Source organism: Mesoplodon bidens, assembly GCF_964165515.1.
Source record: "Mesoplodon bidens genome assembly, chromosome: 13".
NCBI lineage: Eukaryota > Metazoa > Chordata > Mammalia > Artiodactyla > Ziphiidae > Mesoplodon > Mesoplodon bidens.
The window spans coordinates 11,486,683-11,501,733 of record NC_138169.1 but is presented as its reverse complement, the minus strand read 5'-3'; the positions used below and the strand labels follow the sequence as shown (position 1 = coordinate 11,501,733).

At 44.1% G+C, this 15,051-nt stretch overlaps 1 protein-coding gene across 1 annotated transcript in view; it reads left to right on the top strand.

The window, feature by feature from the left end:
* Positions 1–3,248, top strand: part of SUDS3 (SDS3 homolog, SIN3A corepressor complex component) — a 41,525-nt gene extending 38,277 nt beyond the window's left edge. Inside the window, exon 13 of the mRNA XM_081251623.1 lies at positions 2,312–3,248. Coding sequence (XP_081107749.1) covers positions 2,312–2,417 — 106 coding nt within the window. The 3' untranslated portion in view covers positions 2,418–3,248. The remainder of the gene's footprint in view (positions 1–2,311) is intronic.
* Positions 3,249–15,051: the final 11,803 nt, after the last annotated feature.

Here is a 15,051-nt window from a genome sequence, read left to right as displayed (position 1 = left end):
AAATGGAGAACACTGTGGTGGATTCTGCAAGGCGCCCTTGTGGCCAGGCACTTCCCGCCTTTGTGTCATTCTTTCCCTGCCTCGACTTCTTCCAGTCATCCGTCACCATGAGACTATTTTACTTTCAGGAGAATTGGGAGTTTGCTTTACTGATTTCTTTGTTTTTTGCTTATACTTTGTCTTTTTTTTTTTTAAAGCCTCCTTTGAGTTTGCAGGGACGTCTCTCTTAATTATCTAGGTCTTGCTGTCATGATGAGGAGTGGGAAGGGGTACCCTCCTCGGTGCATTTTCATGTTTTGAATCTGATTAGTGGGTCATGTAGCTACCTTCCTTGTCAAGCCCAATTCACCGTTTCCCCAGAAGCTTGGGGCAGAGGTCCTAGCAGAAGGAGATTAATTCTCCTGGCTCTAAGCCTTCTCGGAGAAATGAATGCCTTGTGTAACATCTGGCGTATGCCATCCATTCCACCGGCTGAAAGACAGAAAAATTCGCCTGGGAGACGACGTGCACTGCAGTAATGGGGTTGAGGGAAGGGGGCGTTTCATATCATAAAGTGCTGAAGGTTCCATATTTTAAATGTTGTTTAAAGCAAGTGGTTCATTCAAACGCATTTGTTCTAGCTCAGGCTGGAACAAGAAGCGGTCATTTCAGAAGCTTTCGTTTGTAATTCCCTCCTCTCTCCTGCTCCCAAGTAGATGAGGTGGCACCTGCTGCCGGCTGGTGATCCGGGTTGTCTGTGGTCGGTGGGGAGGTGAGATGGTTGGTGGAGTCATCAGTGATCTGTAGACTCTCACTGGTAACTCACATCGCACTCTTCTCGTCGCTGATGCCCGTGTTGCCTTGGCCATTCTGAACCCATGGAACCTTGTCAGCACTCCCGGGCTCCCAGGAGATCTGGCCGCAGGTTGCAGACGGGGAAGGCCGTTGGCTGCCGCTAAACCTGCACTCTCCCTAATGAATCCTGGTGAAACAGCCTGCCCTGCTCCCTTTCCCTCATTCCCATAATGGCAGAAATAACTCACTGGGTGATGATTTTCTTGTTTTGTTTCTGATATTCTAGTTGCCACCTTAAGATGTTTAAAGTATTTGGGGTTAGAGCAAGTATTAGCATCTCTATGGGCAATCAGTAGACCTTATACATCCTGGGCAATCTTTGTAAGTAATTCCCTTGGTCTCAAGTGATTGTCTTCGTGTTGTCTCTTGATGTACACACCCCACAGCTAGTTGTAGAGCTGTGATGACAAGTAAATCACCTTCTCCAGAGTCCTGGCTTCAACAGAGACCAAACCCTACTTACTGACTCAGAGTAAAGACGTGTACAGATACATTTTATTTTTCATTTATAATCCAATTTTCCTCTCATTTTTTTCTGGTGTTGGAGTCTCATTTAGAGAACAGGACAGATGAGGCTGTTTATGAAAATTACCTGGCGTTCTGAGTTTCTTCTCTGCCTCCCAGCCCCCCATGATTATGATCTTTGCAATAGTGAACCAGATCGACAGTAAACAGGGGCTTCACCTTTTGTTTCTTCTTGGCGGCCTTTGCTGTAAGGGAGGCTCTCTCTTGATTGAATTGTCACTGTGGTGTGTGTTACCTCCCATAATATCGGGGAGCTCTTTGTTATCCCCTTGTGCCCTGTGATGGAAATTTATTTAGATATATTTAGTGTGTGTTACCATCGAAGGTGGTTTATTTTAATTTTTTTTTTTTTTAATGATTATCTTGTCTTCCTAACACTGCACCAAAGTTTGTTTTTTTGGGGAAGGATTGTATTGATAGCTACTTTTCTGCATGGATGCAGCAGCAAGTTGCCTTGTTTTCTTGCCTTGTCTGGTGGGTCCTTTGTGCTTTCATGAAGTAACTGGTGATCTGAAGACCGGGCACTTTACCCTTTTCAGTAAATTTGAGGATGTTTGAGGCCACACTTCGGCATGGTTGCAGCCCCACCGCTGCCTTCTCAGTATCCTCACAACCTTTAACAATCATGATCTAGTGAAAATGAGGGAAGGAAACCGTAAAGTACACTTGAGACACAGCAACGCAAATTATATTCCTGATCCCGGAAGACTTGCTTTTTATTGAGTCACTCCAGGGATGAAAAATCAGCAGTTCTTCCCCTCAGACAGGCCCCTGTGGTGACCTGGGGTGGAAGATCCCCCTTGTTGGGAGATGTAGGTGCTTTTGTGATGGGCAAAATCGAACGAGAGAAGGAAAAAACAGACTTTGAGCTTCCTAGAATAAGAGGGGCCTGGCTTTTAGCCCGGATGGTTATTCTTCTTCCAAAACGTCTTTGTCTCTTCTTGGACTCCAGGGCACTGGATGAATTACCAAATTCAAACTGTTTCCTGCAAGTGGTAACTTGGATAAAGTTTGGTCCAGACAATTCCAATCAAGAACCTATACATGTGTTAATCTGATCAAGAACCTGTATGTGTGTTACTCTGTTCAAGAAGCTGTATGTGTGTGATTCTGATCAAGAACCTTTACATGTGTTTCGTTCAAGGCATCAGCCTCAGGTATTACACAGTGTTTGCTATGGGTGTGGCCTAATGTTTATTTTACCTCCACTTGGGGGTTGTTGTGTGCTTCCCTCAACTCCCTCTCTAAGCCAGTGTCCTCTTGAACAGTTTCCAGATTTCTGTAGCCATACCAAAGTCAGGATGTTTTCATTCATTCGGATACCAGTATTTATGGAAGTCTAACTACCTAACTTACCTTAAGGTTTGAAAAAAAAAACTTCAGACTGGGGCCAGTGTAAGATCCCAGAGGCTGGTCTGCAAATCAGGCTACTTGTATTGGTGTGTAAGACCCTGCATTTAGGACTGGGTGACTTTTCTAAGAGAAATATGGGGGGGTGGGATTGGTTCCACTTTTTTTTTTTAACCTAACTTGGGGCTGGGTGGGGGGAATCCTATTTTTTACAGTATTTTTGTTTTTCTATTAACATTTCCTTTTATCGTTGGATTTTTTACTAAAATTCCTCCTGATATAAAAATTGTTTCTAATCTGGGAATTTGAAATCTTGCTACTTAATGTTGCACCATTTTTTCCCAAAGAGTTTAAACCACTATAATACCAGAACATGGCAAAAAATAATAATGATAACTTAGAGCCATTGCAAGCAGTTGGTGGGCTTTTTTTTTACAATAACATCATTAACTGGTACATTAAATGTTCTGAGAGGTGAATGTAACAAGTAGAGGGTTTTATTTTTTTTTAATGACAATAAACTTTCAAAGAGAAAACCAGCACGTAGTCTGTATATTTTTACTGAAATTATATCCATTGACTTGTATATCCATTGACTTGACAAATGATTGAAATTTATTTTAGGTTTTCCCTCCAGTAATTGGGAAGGAAGGAAGTTGGGGAAGAGGGAGGGACCTACTAGACATCTGCTCGTTATGAAGGGTGAGATACGGAGTGATGTCCAAGACTGACTCTCAGGTTTGTAAAGATCAGTCTAGGGGTGTCGACCCTTAAATGTAGCCAGCTGTCTCCTGGTTGGAGAGGATAAAAGAATCTGATTAAAAATGGAGTAAATAGGGACTTACCTGGTGGCACAGTGGTTAAGAATCCGCCTGCTAATGCAGGAGACACGGGTTGGAGCCCTGGTCCGGGAAGATCCCACATGCCACGGAGCAGCTAAGCCTGCAAGCCACAACTACTGAAGCCCGTGCACTTTGAGCCCATGCTCTGCAACAAGAGCAGCCACCGCAGTGAGAAACCTGCGCACTGCAATGAAGAATAGCCCCTGCTCGCCGCAACTAGAGAAAGCCCGTGCGTAGCAACGAAGACCCAACGCAGCCAAAAAATTAAAAAAATAAAGTGAATAAAATTGACCTTAGATAGGAAAAACCTTAAGGTAAACTGGTCTTATGAGGAGGATGCTATTCATTGGATACTCGAGAGCAGGACTTGTCAGTCTCACCAAACATCATGGTATTTCCACAGCTCCCAGCGCGTAAAGTGATAAGGCCGCTTGCTGCCACCGGGGACTGACGTCTTGTGCTTGCAACCCAGTTGTACTTGTAATACCCATTGGGAAGGGCTGCTTCATGCTTTGGATAATGGAGAGGGGCAGTCACGATCCGAATAATTTTTTATTGTAACATAACATTCATACAGAAAAGTGCACAAGTCTTAATTGTAGAAGTTGTTTTCTCAGTGTGAACACATGCACGTAACCAGCATCTAAACCAAGAAACAGTGTCACCAGCGTCCATGTAACCAGCATCTAGACCGAGAGACAGCGTCACCAGCGTCCATGAGCTCCGTAGGCTTTCTTCCAGTTACCGCTCCTCGCTAGGGTAACTACTAGCCCGACAAGTTTTCTCTGTTTTAATCACCTTAGCCTTCAAGTTCTTCAGATCTATGGGTCCTTCCATATTTGTTCTAGAAGAGCCAAGTCCTTGATGTAGGCTAGGGACTGCTGACCAGGGATGCAAGAGCTGGCAGCAGAGGGTGTGGCTAAGTGGGAGAGGCCAAAAAGCAGACTCAGGTCAACCATCTCGCCTTCCTGTTTGTTACCAAGGAAAACGGGGCTTGCCCTCGACGTTAGTATCTGCCTTTTAACTGAGTACTCTTTATACGTCAAATATAATCGAGCCAAGACTTAATTCTCCTTTGAAACCCAGAGGTCACCACTGTGCCTGGTCATAGTAAGTGCTCCGTGAATGTTAGCTGTCAGACAGTGTTAGTGTCACATGATGGGCCGAGAGAGGCAGACTGGTTAGTAAGAATGGCTCCAGTTCTTGGCACTCTGCCCTTCACCTGCGTCATCTCATTGAAGCCTCATGACAACCCTGGAGAGAATACACTGTTGTTATCACCAGTTTTCGGAGGAGGAAAGAGATTCTGTTAGTCACAGAAGATGGTTCAGTAACTTTCCCAAGGTCACACACTGAGTGGCCGAGTCCACATCTTTTGGAATCTGAGCCAGCTTTCCTGCCTACTACCCTTTGCTGTCCTTTCCCAACCCCATCTGTTAAAATCACATTCAGCATTCTCACCTTTCTCCTCCAGTGCTTCCCTGGGAGTTTATCTGTTCTCACCTCTCGGACACACATCCAGAGCAAATTTTAGAGGTAAAAACACTCTTATTTGGTGAGACCCTTCCCCTTGCCGGATAACTCTGGGGTCCTCCCTTGGCATTAGAGTTGAGAGAGTCAAGTCCCCGGCCAAGAGATTGTTTCCTTTGAAAAGGCACGAGTGTGACAGTTTCACAAAGGAAGGAACCGTTTAGAACATGGAGAGTAATGGGTCTTGATGGAGCTGACTTTATCTCACAAGCAACGAGAGAGACTTTGGAGGGAAGCACGTATCTGTATTTTTCCAACTCACTTTCTTCCTGCCTTTCCTATCGTCTGTAAAGTGAGGAGGAGAGGTAGGAGGCATTGAGAGCTGGACGTCGTGCACCATTACTGCGCTCTGGAGGTCAGTGGACCTTCCCATGTCGCGTCCTGTGGAGTCACCAGCTGGAAGAGCACACGGTTCTGTGTCACCTGCTGCAAGCTGCCTGCTCAGCTCCCACCAGCAACCTGGGCAGAAGCAAGAATGGAACCAATTTCTGGTCTTTCTCACTAGTGTTAGAGACTCTCCAAGCCCCATCTTTGGGTAAGCACTTTCCCAGCTTTTAAAAAGAAGGCATATTGGGACTTCCTTGGCGGTCCAGTGGTTTAGACACCGCACTTCCATTGCCGGGGGCACAGGTTCGATCCCTGGTCCGGGAACTAAGATTGCGCATGCCACATGGCGCTGCCAAAAAAAAAAAAAAAAGGCACTAGATGGAATGAACTAGAAACGTGGGCACCAGCTCACTCTTTCTGGACATAATGGCATGGCAAAAAATATATTAGCTGTAGCAACTTTAGTGTTAACCAGAATATTTTTGTGAATAGCTATGATTTTTAAGACAGAGATACATATGTTTAGGAGGACCCCTAGGGGAATGAGGTAGATAAGATACAGCATAAGTACCTAAGGTGCTTAATCCCTTTACACATTTTCTGTAATCTGCGTTTGCTCAATTCCCCGGAAGATAGAAATGTATAAAATAGCAGAATTCGCTTTACAGATAGGGGAAGACCAATAATCAGAATTGTCAAGATTCTCTCCCCTGTTTCCCAGGAGCTGGAGACCCAGCAGTCTGTGTCCTGGTTTTCTGTACGTATCCGCTCTCTCTGTGCTGAAGGTGTGTATGGTCCAGGAGGTGAAGCAGGCAGTGTTCAAGAGCCAGCTAGGAGAGCAGTGTCAGGAGGGAAAAAGCAGGTGCTGAGGGTGGAAGCACAGCAGCCCCGGGAGGACAGGCAGGGCCCTGCAGACAATCAAGAATCCCTTATTTCACCATTGAATGTTTACGGAAATGCAGCGTGGCGGAGCAAAGGCTCAGAAATTAGTGTTTGAATCTGGCTTTGCTGTTTAACTAGTTGTGTGATCTTGGGCACTTTAATCCCTCCGAATCTCAGTTCCCTCATCTGTTAAATAATACCCACCTCAGAGGGTGATTTTGAGGATTCTGGTATTAACACATCTACTACGTACTACGTGCCAGGCATTTTACACATATTAACTAATTGAATCCTCATAATCCTGTGAAGTAGGTAGTATTAGAATCCTCCTTGTGTAGTTGAGGAAATCGAGAAACATCAGGTGATTTGCCCAAGGTCACACAGCTGGTAAATGGTGAGCCAGGATGCTGAGCCCAGGTGGTCTCTCTTGAGTCCCTGCCCTCGTTCACTGTGCTGTGCTGTGAGGTATACATGGCATAGGACTGGACACAGGGAGTGCCCAGTCTATGGAGACTGTCCCTTCCATTGTCATCCTGCTGCCATCTAACTGCTCCCTATCCTTGGGTGTTAGTCTGTTAGTGCCAAATCCTAAGGGACCAGAGCAATTCCTGGGAAACTAGTTGAGTGCCAACAGACTGTGAAGATAAAGCTGGTGGCTTTAGAGATCATGCTACGCATCAGCTATAAATGGGCTGTGAATTCCCAGTGTGTTGGGTTGAGAAGGATTCTGAGGCCCAAATCTGGGTGGAGTGGGAAGTAGTAGCCTAATCATTTACTTTTGCCTGCCCTGGGCAAGGGAGCCGATTTATTTGCCATCCCTGATTTAGTGTGACCCCTTCATTTTGAAGAGGAAAACATCTGAGGCCCAGAGACGATAATGATTTGTCTAAGGTCATATGGGTAGCTCTGGGCAGTGCACGGTTAGAACACGGTTGGGACAATTATTTGAGTACTTACTTGCATCAGACTCTGTGCTCAGAAGCCTGGTGGACAGCCCACTTGATGACCTGGCTAATTTGTTGTCTCAGTGGGTTCATTTTTGCCTTTGTGCCTGCAGTAGAGGTGATGGGGCTCCTGGGTTTGTCATCCTGATTTGGCCACTCATTGACCTTGGGACATTTACTTAATATCTGTGTGCTTCAGTGTTAGGGCACACTCGTCCCAGCGTGCTTGGGACTTTTCTGGGTTTAGCTCTGAAAGTCTGAGGAGCCCCCTCAGATACTGGCAAACTGGGGCAGCTGGTCACTCAGTTTCCTCTGTAAAGTGGGGGTGAGAATTGCCCCTGGAGCTCATTTGAGGATTAACTGATTTATTTTGGATAAAGCACTTAGAGGTAGTGTTTGGGACATAGTAAGTCCTCAATACATGTTAGTTGTTAATTGTTCTTGTTTTCATTATTATGGGAGCCCAAGGGTCCCTGCCACAGAATGGTTTCCTGGAGAGGTTCATTCTCATCCCAGACAAGATTGGGAACCCTGCCATGATCATCTGGTCACCTGTAGCCAATTGCTTGGGATGTTTTTTCTTCTACTCAAAACAGTCAATAATCATGAGCTTGAGAATGTGATAGTCATTGCATTCAATTCAGATGATACTTATTATGCAGCATCTATTGCATGTTACCTAGTGTACTAGGCTTTTTTGGGGGATTCAGAGACAGAAGCACGGTTCCATGGTTGTCAGTAATTCTAGTTCAATGTAATAGGTGTGGGGAATGGACTGGAATGTGGGTGATGGAGAAAATAACAGCAGCTGACATTTATTGAGCATATGGTTAAGGCTTCATGTGCACCATCATTTATTATTCATTGTAACCCTGTGAGGTTGTTACTACGTATCTACATTTTACAGATTGGGAAGCTGAGGTTTTGAGAGGTGAAGAAACTCGCCTCAAGTTCAGCCAACTCAATTCCAAAGCAGGTCTCACCGACCCAGAGTCTATATTCTTATGAACCATGAACACTTTGTAATTTCTTCTGAAAGAAAATAAAATTTGAGCTTGGCCTGAAAGCTAGGCTGGCCTTGAGCAGTGTCCGTGGCTGGGAATAGGAAATCACATAGAGGAAATGGTTTGACGGAAAGCACAGAGGTGGGACAGTGGGGACATGTTTAAAAACTCGAAGTGTGTGTTCAACAGTCAATCTGGATGAGTGTGCTTTGAACTTTAAAGCCAGTTTGCTCCCCAGCCCCGTATCTTTTTGTCCTTCCACACCTGGGGCTCACCTTCCTATCCTTTCCATCTCTCTAGTTTTCTCCCTCTCCCTGGCCCAGCGTATTCCCCCCACCTCCCCTTTTATATCGCCAGTGCAGTGGCTTGTGGCAGTCCTGCGGTGACGCTTTCCAATTTCACACTTACATGCTCCTGAAAGTATTGGTAAACTAAGTCGTATGCAAAACCAATAAAGGGCAACAGCACAGGTTCCTGTCAGGCAGTAATTTTGTTCGACTCCCTTTTCTTGTGATTTGATCCCCCCTTCTTCCCACAAACATGGTACTTTGACCTTACCAGAAATGGGAACTTTCAGGAATCCAAGTGTGGTGGAGCCCTGTAAGCATATGAGTAGTAGGAATGAATACGGGCTCGTATTGATTGAGCACTTACTCTGTGCCCAGGCAAGTGCTAAAGTACTTTCCATACGCTGTCTTATTTAATACACTCAACAACCATGAGAGGTGTGTCTTAATGATTCTCTGATTTTACAGATGAGGCAGTTGAGGCTCAGAGGAGAAAAGTGTGTTCACCGCTGCACCCCACTCATGTGTTTCCTTTTCCCATTGGCTTTCCCTACTGCTGACACAGACTGCCAAAGTATAGAGGATGCTTAGATGTCATCTGAGTCAACTCCCTCGTTTTTCACACCTGGAAACAGACATTGAGAAGGGAAGGGACTTGCCTAAAATCACTCAGCCAATTATTGGTAGAGCAGGAGCTAGAATTCAGGTCTTGCAGCTCTTAGTCCAATGACTGAGAAAAATCCCAGTCTTAAAGCTGAAGGGCATAGACTCAAGACTTGGGTTTGAGGTTTAGCTCTGCTGCTTATGAGCTGTGTGACCTTAGGCAAGTCACATAGCCTCTCTGGGCTCCAGTTTCCTTATCTAGAAGGTGGAGATAATAATAATAGCCACCTCAGAAGTTTATTGTGCGGATTAAATGAGGTCATGCCAACAAAGCAGCCAGCCAGTGACCCTCATGCTTGAAACAAACCTTCGGTTGCCCTAATGCTTTAGAAAATGTATCCCACGTTGCCGACTGCCCACGTTAGGGTTCATTGTTACTTCAGTTGTCATCTGCCCCACCTGCTTGGGTCCCATCATGACTTGAGGCTAAGCCCACAGCAACCTTGCCCAAGGCAAGCCAACAGTAACCGCTAGCCACAGACCTTGAAATTCAAAACAAGCAGGTGTCCACGCCTCTTTCCTTCACCATATTAGCCTCACTACAGAAGAGTTTGAATTGTTGCCCCTCTGGCTGTGCTGAGAAACCTAACGGACTGTGAGCCAGGGAGGAAAGGGCCTGGATCATTTTTTGTTTTTCCTCCAAATTCCCAGGGACTGGTATACTGTAGGCACACATTAAATGCTTATTGAATGAATGAAAGGTTGGCTATTGCCTGATTTCTCATTGCAGCATATTAATCTCTTTCTAAGATCAAAGTAATGCACCTGCAGTTTAGAAAGTCAAAGGATTCTACAAAGTTGGCCACAAAACACAGTAGTCCCCTGTTTTCTCCTTCATTTCCCTTCCCAGAATCAACCAGCTGATTATTTTCGTATTTAACTTCTATCTGTGTCTCCTTGTTACCAATGCTAGATATTTCTGTTCTAGGCATTCTCTATTAAATTCCCACTGTGGAAGCCATCCCCTACTCCCCCAGAATATGGTTCTTTCATAATTTTGATTAGGTCAGTATTCAGTGTTTACAATAATATGACTATATAAATGCTAGTCCGAGCTGAGTCATGTTGTAAACTATGACTGCTTTTTCTTTCATCTTGCTCTTTAAAACAGTTTTGTTGTTTGCTTGCTTTTCTGTGCACTATTGTAAATTCGACCTCAAAGCCTTGACTGAGTGTCTCAGTTCCTCCCAATACATTGAGATGCGCCAGGTATTCCGTCCATTTCATCACTCTGAAAAAGCATCCTCCCTGGGGACCTCTGACCTCCACTCTGGACTGGTTGCCCCGCAGCCTGGCACACAGTGGTCCCTCGGGTCCCGCTTCACCACCATCCTGGAGCTCCCCATTACCTCTCTTTGGGTTTGGATCTCCCATTTCTTGTTTCTCTTGTCTTCCTATTTCTCTGCTTCCTCCCCAATTTGGGTAAAATGCATCTTGCAGTAACTTACCAAGCGTGATTCAGAACACTTTGATTCTGTTCTCTTCATTGATGCTTTGGCTGGTATAACTACATTTTTCATGCCCAGAATTTAGGCCTATATATTTCCAGAACTGAAAAGGCCTGCTAAGTACTTAGCACTTAACTGTATTTCAAACAGCCCCTCCCTCCCTTAACCTCCATTTCTAGAGGTTCCCTTTGCTGCTAGTTCATTATTTTCAAGTTCTTCATTGTCAAGTTTTAAAATTCAGGATTTTTTTTTTTTTTTGCTTTTCAGCTTCTAAAATTTGGTTGTTTCTTTTCCAATGTTTTCCATTCTGGAGGGTTTAATTCTAGCTTGGAAATCATTTTCCTTCAAGAATTTGAAGGCACTGGTTATTGCTTTCTAGCTTCCAATGTTGCCCTTGAGAAGTCTGAAGCCATTCTGATTACTGATTATTTGACTTTTTTCCCCAGCTTTATCGCGATATAATTGATATATGACATTGTGTACAAGTTTAAGGTGTCCAACATGATTTGATATATGTGTGTATTGTGATGTGATTACCAATAAGGCTAGTTAACATATCCATCATCTTATTAGTTACCATTTTATGTGTGTGTGTGTGTGTGCGTGGTGAGAACTTTTAAGATTTACGATGTTAGCACCTTCTAAGCGTATAGTACAGTATTGTTAACTATAGTTACCCTGCTGTCCATTACATCCCCAGGCTTTACAAAATAAACTGGATGTTTGTACCTCTGACCACCTTCGCCCATCTCCCCCACCTCCTAGGCCCTGCCTCTGGCAACCACCCGTCTACTCTGTTTGTATGAGTTCATCTTTTTTAGATTCCACATGTAAGTGATATCATACAGCATTTTTCTTTGTCTGACTTATTTCACTTACATAATGCCCTCAAGGTTCATTCATATTGTTGCAAATGGTAGGATTTCCTTTTTTATGGCTGAATAATATTCCATTTTGTATATATACCACATTTTCTTTCTTGTTTTACTTTCCTTTTTTTTTTTTTTTTTTTTTTGTGGCTGTGCTATGTGGCTTGCGGGATCTTGGTTCCCCGACTAGGGATCAAGCCCAGGCCCATGGCAGTGAAAGCGTGGAGTCCTAACCACTGGACTGCCAGGGACTTCCCTGTACCACATTTTCTTTATCCATTCATCTGTCAATGAACACAGGTTTTTCTCATGTCTTGGCTCTTGTGAGTAATTCTTCAGTGAACAAGGTGGGGTGCAGATACCTCTTTGAGATAATGATTTCATCTTCTTTGGATATATACCCAGGAGTGAGATCGCTGGATCATATGGTAGTTCTATTTTAATTTTTTGAGGAACCTCCGTACTGTTTTCCATAGTGGCTGCACAAATTTACATTCCCACCAACACTGCACAAGGGTTCCCTTTTCTCCATATCCTGGCCAGCACTTGTTAACTCTTGTCTTTGTGCTAATAACCATTTTATAGGTGTGAGGTAATATCTCGTGGTTTTGATTTTCATTTCCTGATGATAAGTGTTGTTGAGCGCATTTTCATGTGCCTGTTGGCCATTCGTGTATCTTCATTTATTTATTTATTTATTTTTGGCTGTGTTGGGTCTTTGTTGCTGTGTGCGGGCTTTCTCTAGTCGCAGCGAGCAGGGGCTACTCTTTGTTGCGGTGCTCTGGCTTCTCATTACGATGGCTTCTTTTCGTTGTGGAGCACAGGCTCTAGGGCACATGGGCTTCAGTAGTTGTGGCACGTGGGCTCAGTAGTTGTGGCTCACCAGGTCTAGAGCGCAGGCTCAGTAGTTGTGGCACACGGGCTTAGTTGCTCCACGGTGTGTGGGATCTTCCCAGACGAGGGCTTGAGCCTGTGTTCCCCTGCATTGGCAGGTGGATTCTTAACAACTGCACCACCAGGAAAGTCCCTCCTTGGTGTTTTGAAAGTTCATGACAGTAGGCTCTGGTGTGGGCCCATTGTGCTAAGTGGTTAGTTGGCTTTTTCAATTCTGGAAACTTAGGCTCAAATTCTGAGAATTGAAATACACATATACATAAATATACACATACACACATACCTATTTCATGGATGTGGTAGGCAGCCTCCAAGATGGCCCCAATGGTCCTCATCTCCTGACAAGTCATACCTTGTACAGTTCACTCTCATTATTGGACCAGGATTGGTCTCTGTGACCAATAGCACACAGTGGAAATGATAATAATTCACTTCTGGGATTGGGCTGTCAAAGGCACCGTGACTTCCATTTAGCCATGCTCTCTCTTTCTCTTGGATCGCTTGCTTTGGGGGAAGCCAGCTACCATGTGAAGAAGCCTTACGGGGAGTTCCATGTGGCAAAGAACTGAGGCCTCCTGCCAATAGCCAGCTAGCAACTGAGGCTTCTGCCAACAGCCATGTGAGTGAGTCACTTTGGAAAGGATCCTCTAGCCCCAGTCCAGCCCTCAGATGGGACAGAAGCCCTCGCGACAGCTTGACTGAAGCCTCTGAGGAGACCCTGAGCCAGAACCACCCCACTAAGCTGCTCCTAGATTCCTGACCTTCAGGAACTAGATAAGAGAATAAATGTTTGTTACAAGTTTCTGTGTGGTTGGGGTAATTTTTTTTATGCAGCAATAGGTAAATAATATAATGCATGATTTCCTCCCCTCCATTTTTTCTGTTCTTGCATTCAGTGATTCCTGTTACTTGGATAGTAGACTTCCTATAACAGTCTTTAAATTTTCATTTCTTTCCTATTTTTCTTTATCTTTTTACCTTCTATTCTGGGCGATTTCCTTAACTTTATTTTCTAACCTTTCTATTGAGTTTAACTTCTGCTCTTTCATTAAAACAAAAAATATTTGTACTAAGAGCTATTTTTCTTTTCTAATTTTTCATTCCCTCTTTTTTTTTTTTTTTTTTTTTTAATGTAGGACCTGGTTCTGGAGTCCTTTCGTCCAGAGACCTTTCGTTTTATCTTCTATAGAGGAGAAATGTCTGGTCTCTTGCCAGGTTGGGATCTTGGCAATCTTGCTGCATGAAGTAGGGAGACAGATCTGGGGAACTCAGAGCTTCTTAAACTGAATTTCAACCATTCCCACCGCCTTCACCTTCATTTCTAGGGGTATCTTCCTTTCTGATTAGGTGCTGCTAATCCATGTTCCTCTGCTTTATCAACTGCTGGCTTAAGATTTTGTTGTGTTGTTTTCATCTACATTCAGCTTCTGCAATTTGTTTTTTTCCTTGCCTGTTCTCTCAATTCTGGTGGGTGTAAACCCTAAAACAACAACAAAAAAACACCTCTGTAGTTGTCTTTGTGGGATTTCATGGAAAAGAGAAAAAAAGATATGTGTATTTAACCAACCCTCTTTACCTCAGCCCTTCATGCTTTACCTGCTCCCACCTCTCTCTGGGACCTTCTGTGACTCATTAAGCCTCTTACTCATCAAGACAATGAAAGGGACGTTGGCTTTCTCACTGTCACTGTGGTTCTGAAGTCGCAGTCAATGAATAACTGCAGTGGGAACATTAGCAGGTCATTTCCAAATAATCAGTCTGTCCATACTTAACTGCATACCTGCTGGTTTGTGCCTGAAGACACGTCAGTGGCCTTTAACTGCAAACTTTAACTTCAGAGCTGAGTGTCAAGATTTAAGAGGAGGGGCCTTCCCTGGTGGCGCAGTGGTTAAGAATCCGTCTGCCAATGCAGGGGACATGGGTTTGATCCCTGGTCTGGGAAGAGCCCACATGCTGTGGAGCAACTAAGCCCTTGCGCCACAACTACTGAGCCTGCGCTCTAGAGCCCGCGAGCCGCAACTACTGAAACCTACATGCCTAGAGCCCATGCACTGCAACGAAGAGTAGTACCCACTCTCCACAACTAGAGAAAGCCTGCGCGCAGCAACGATGACCCAACGCAGCCAAAAATAAATAAATAAATGTATTTAAAAATAAAAAACGTTTAAGAGGAGGAATTTACATACACGTACCTTGGAGGTCCGAGTATGTGGATATAACACAATGCCAGTGGGTTTATATGCATATATGTGCACATACACACATCTCAAAAATGAGCCTTCTTGCCAAACAAAACCCAGCTTTGGACCGTGGGTGAAATGAGAAGCGTGAAAGATGTTTAGCCTGAAGTTTGTTTAAATATTCACGACGTCTTCAAAGCAAAGCTGTTGGGAAGACTAAGACACCTGGAATACAGCTGGGATAGTACAATGAGGCATCTTGAAAAAAATCATAGAGTCCTATGCAGGGCTGAGAAGAATATTCAGAGGTGATCTAGCCTGGCCTCCTACTGCCTGCTGTAATAAACTATTTGGGGTAAGTCATGCTAATCATTAGTAAGATCAGATTAATATTTAGAAAGTATAGTACTGTTTTATCCGTTTGAAGATAATTATATTTTGGGTTATACAACTTACTTGGGGTAACAAATTC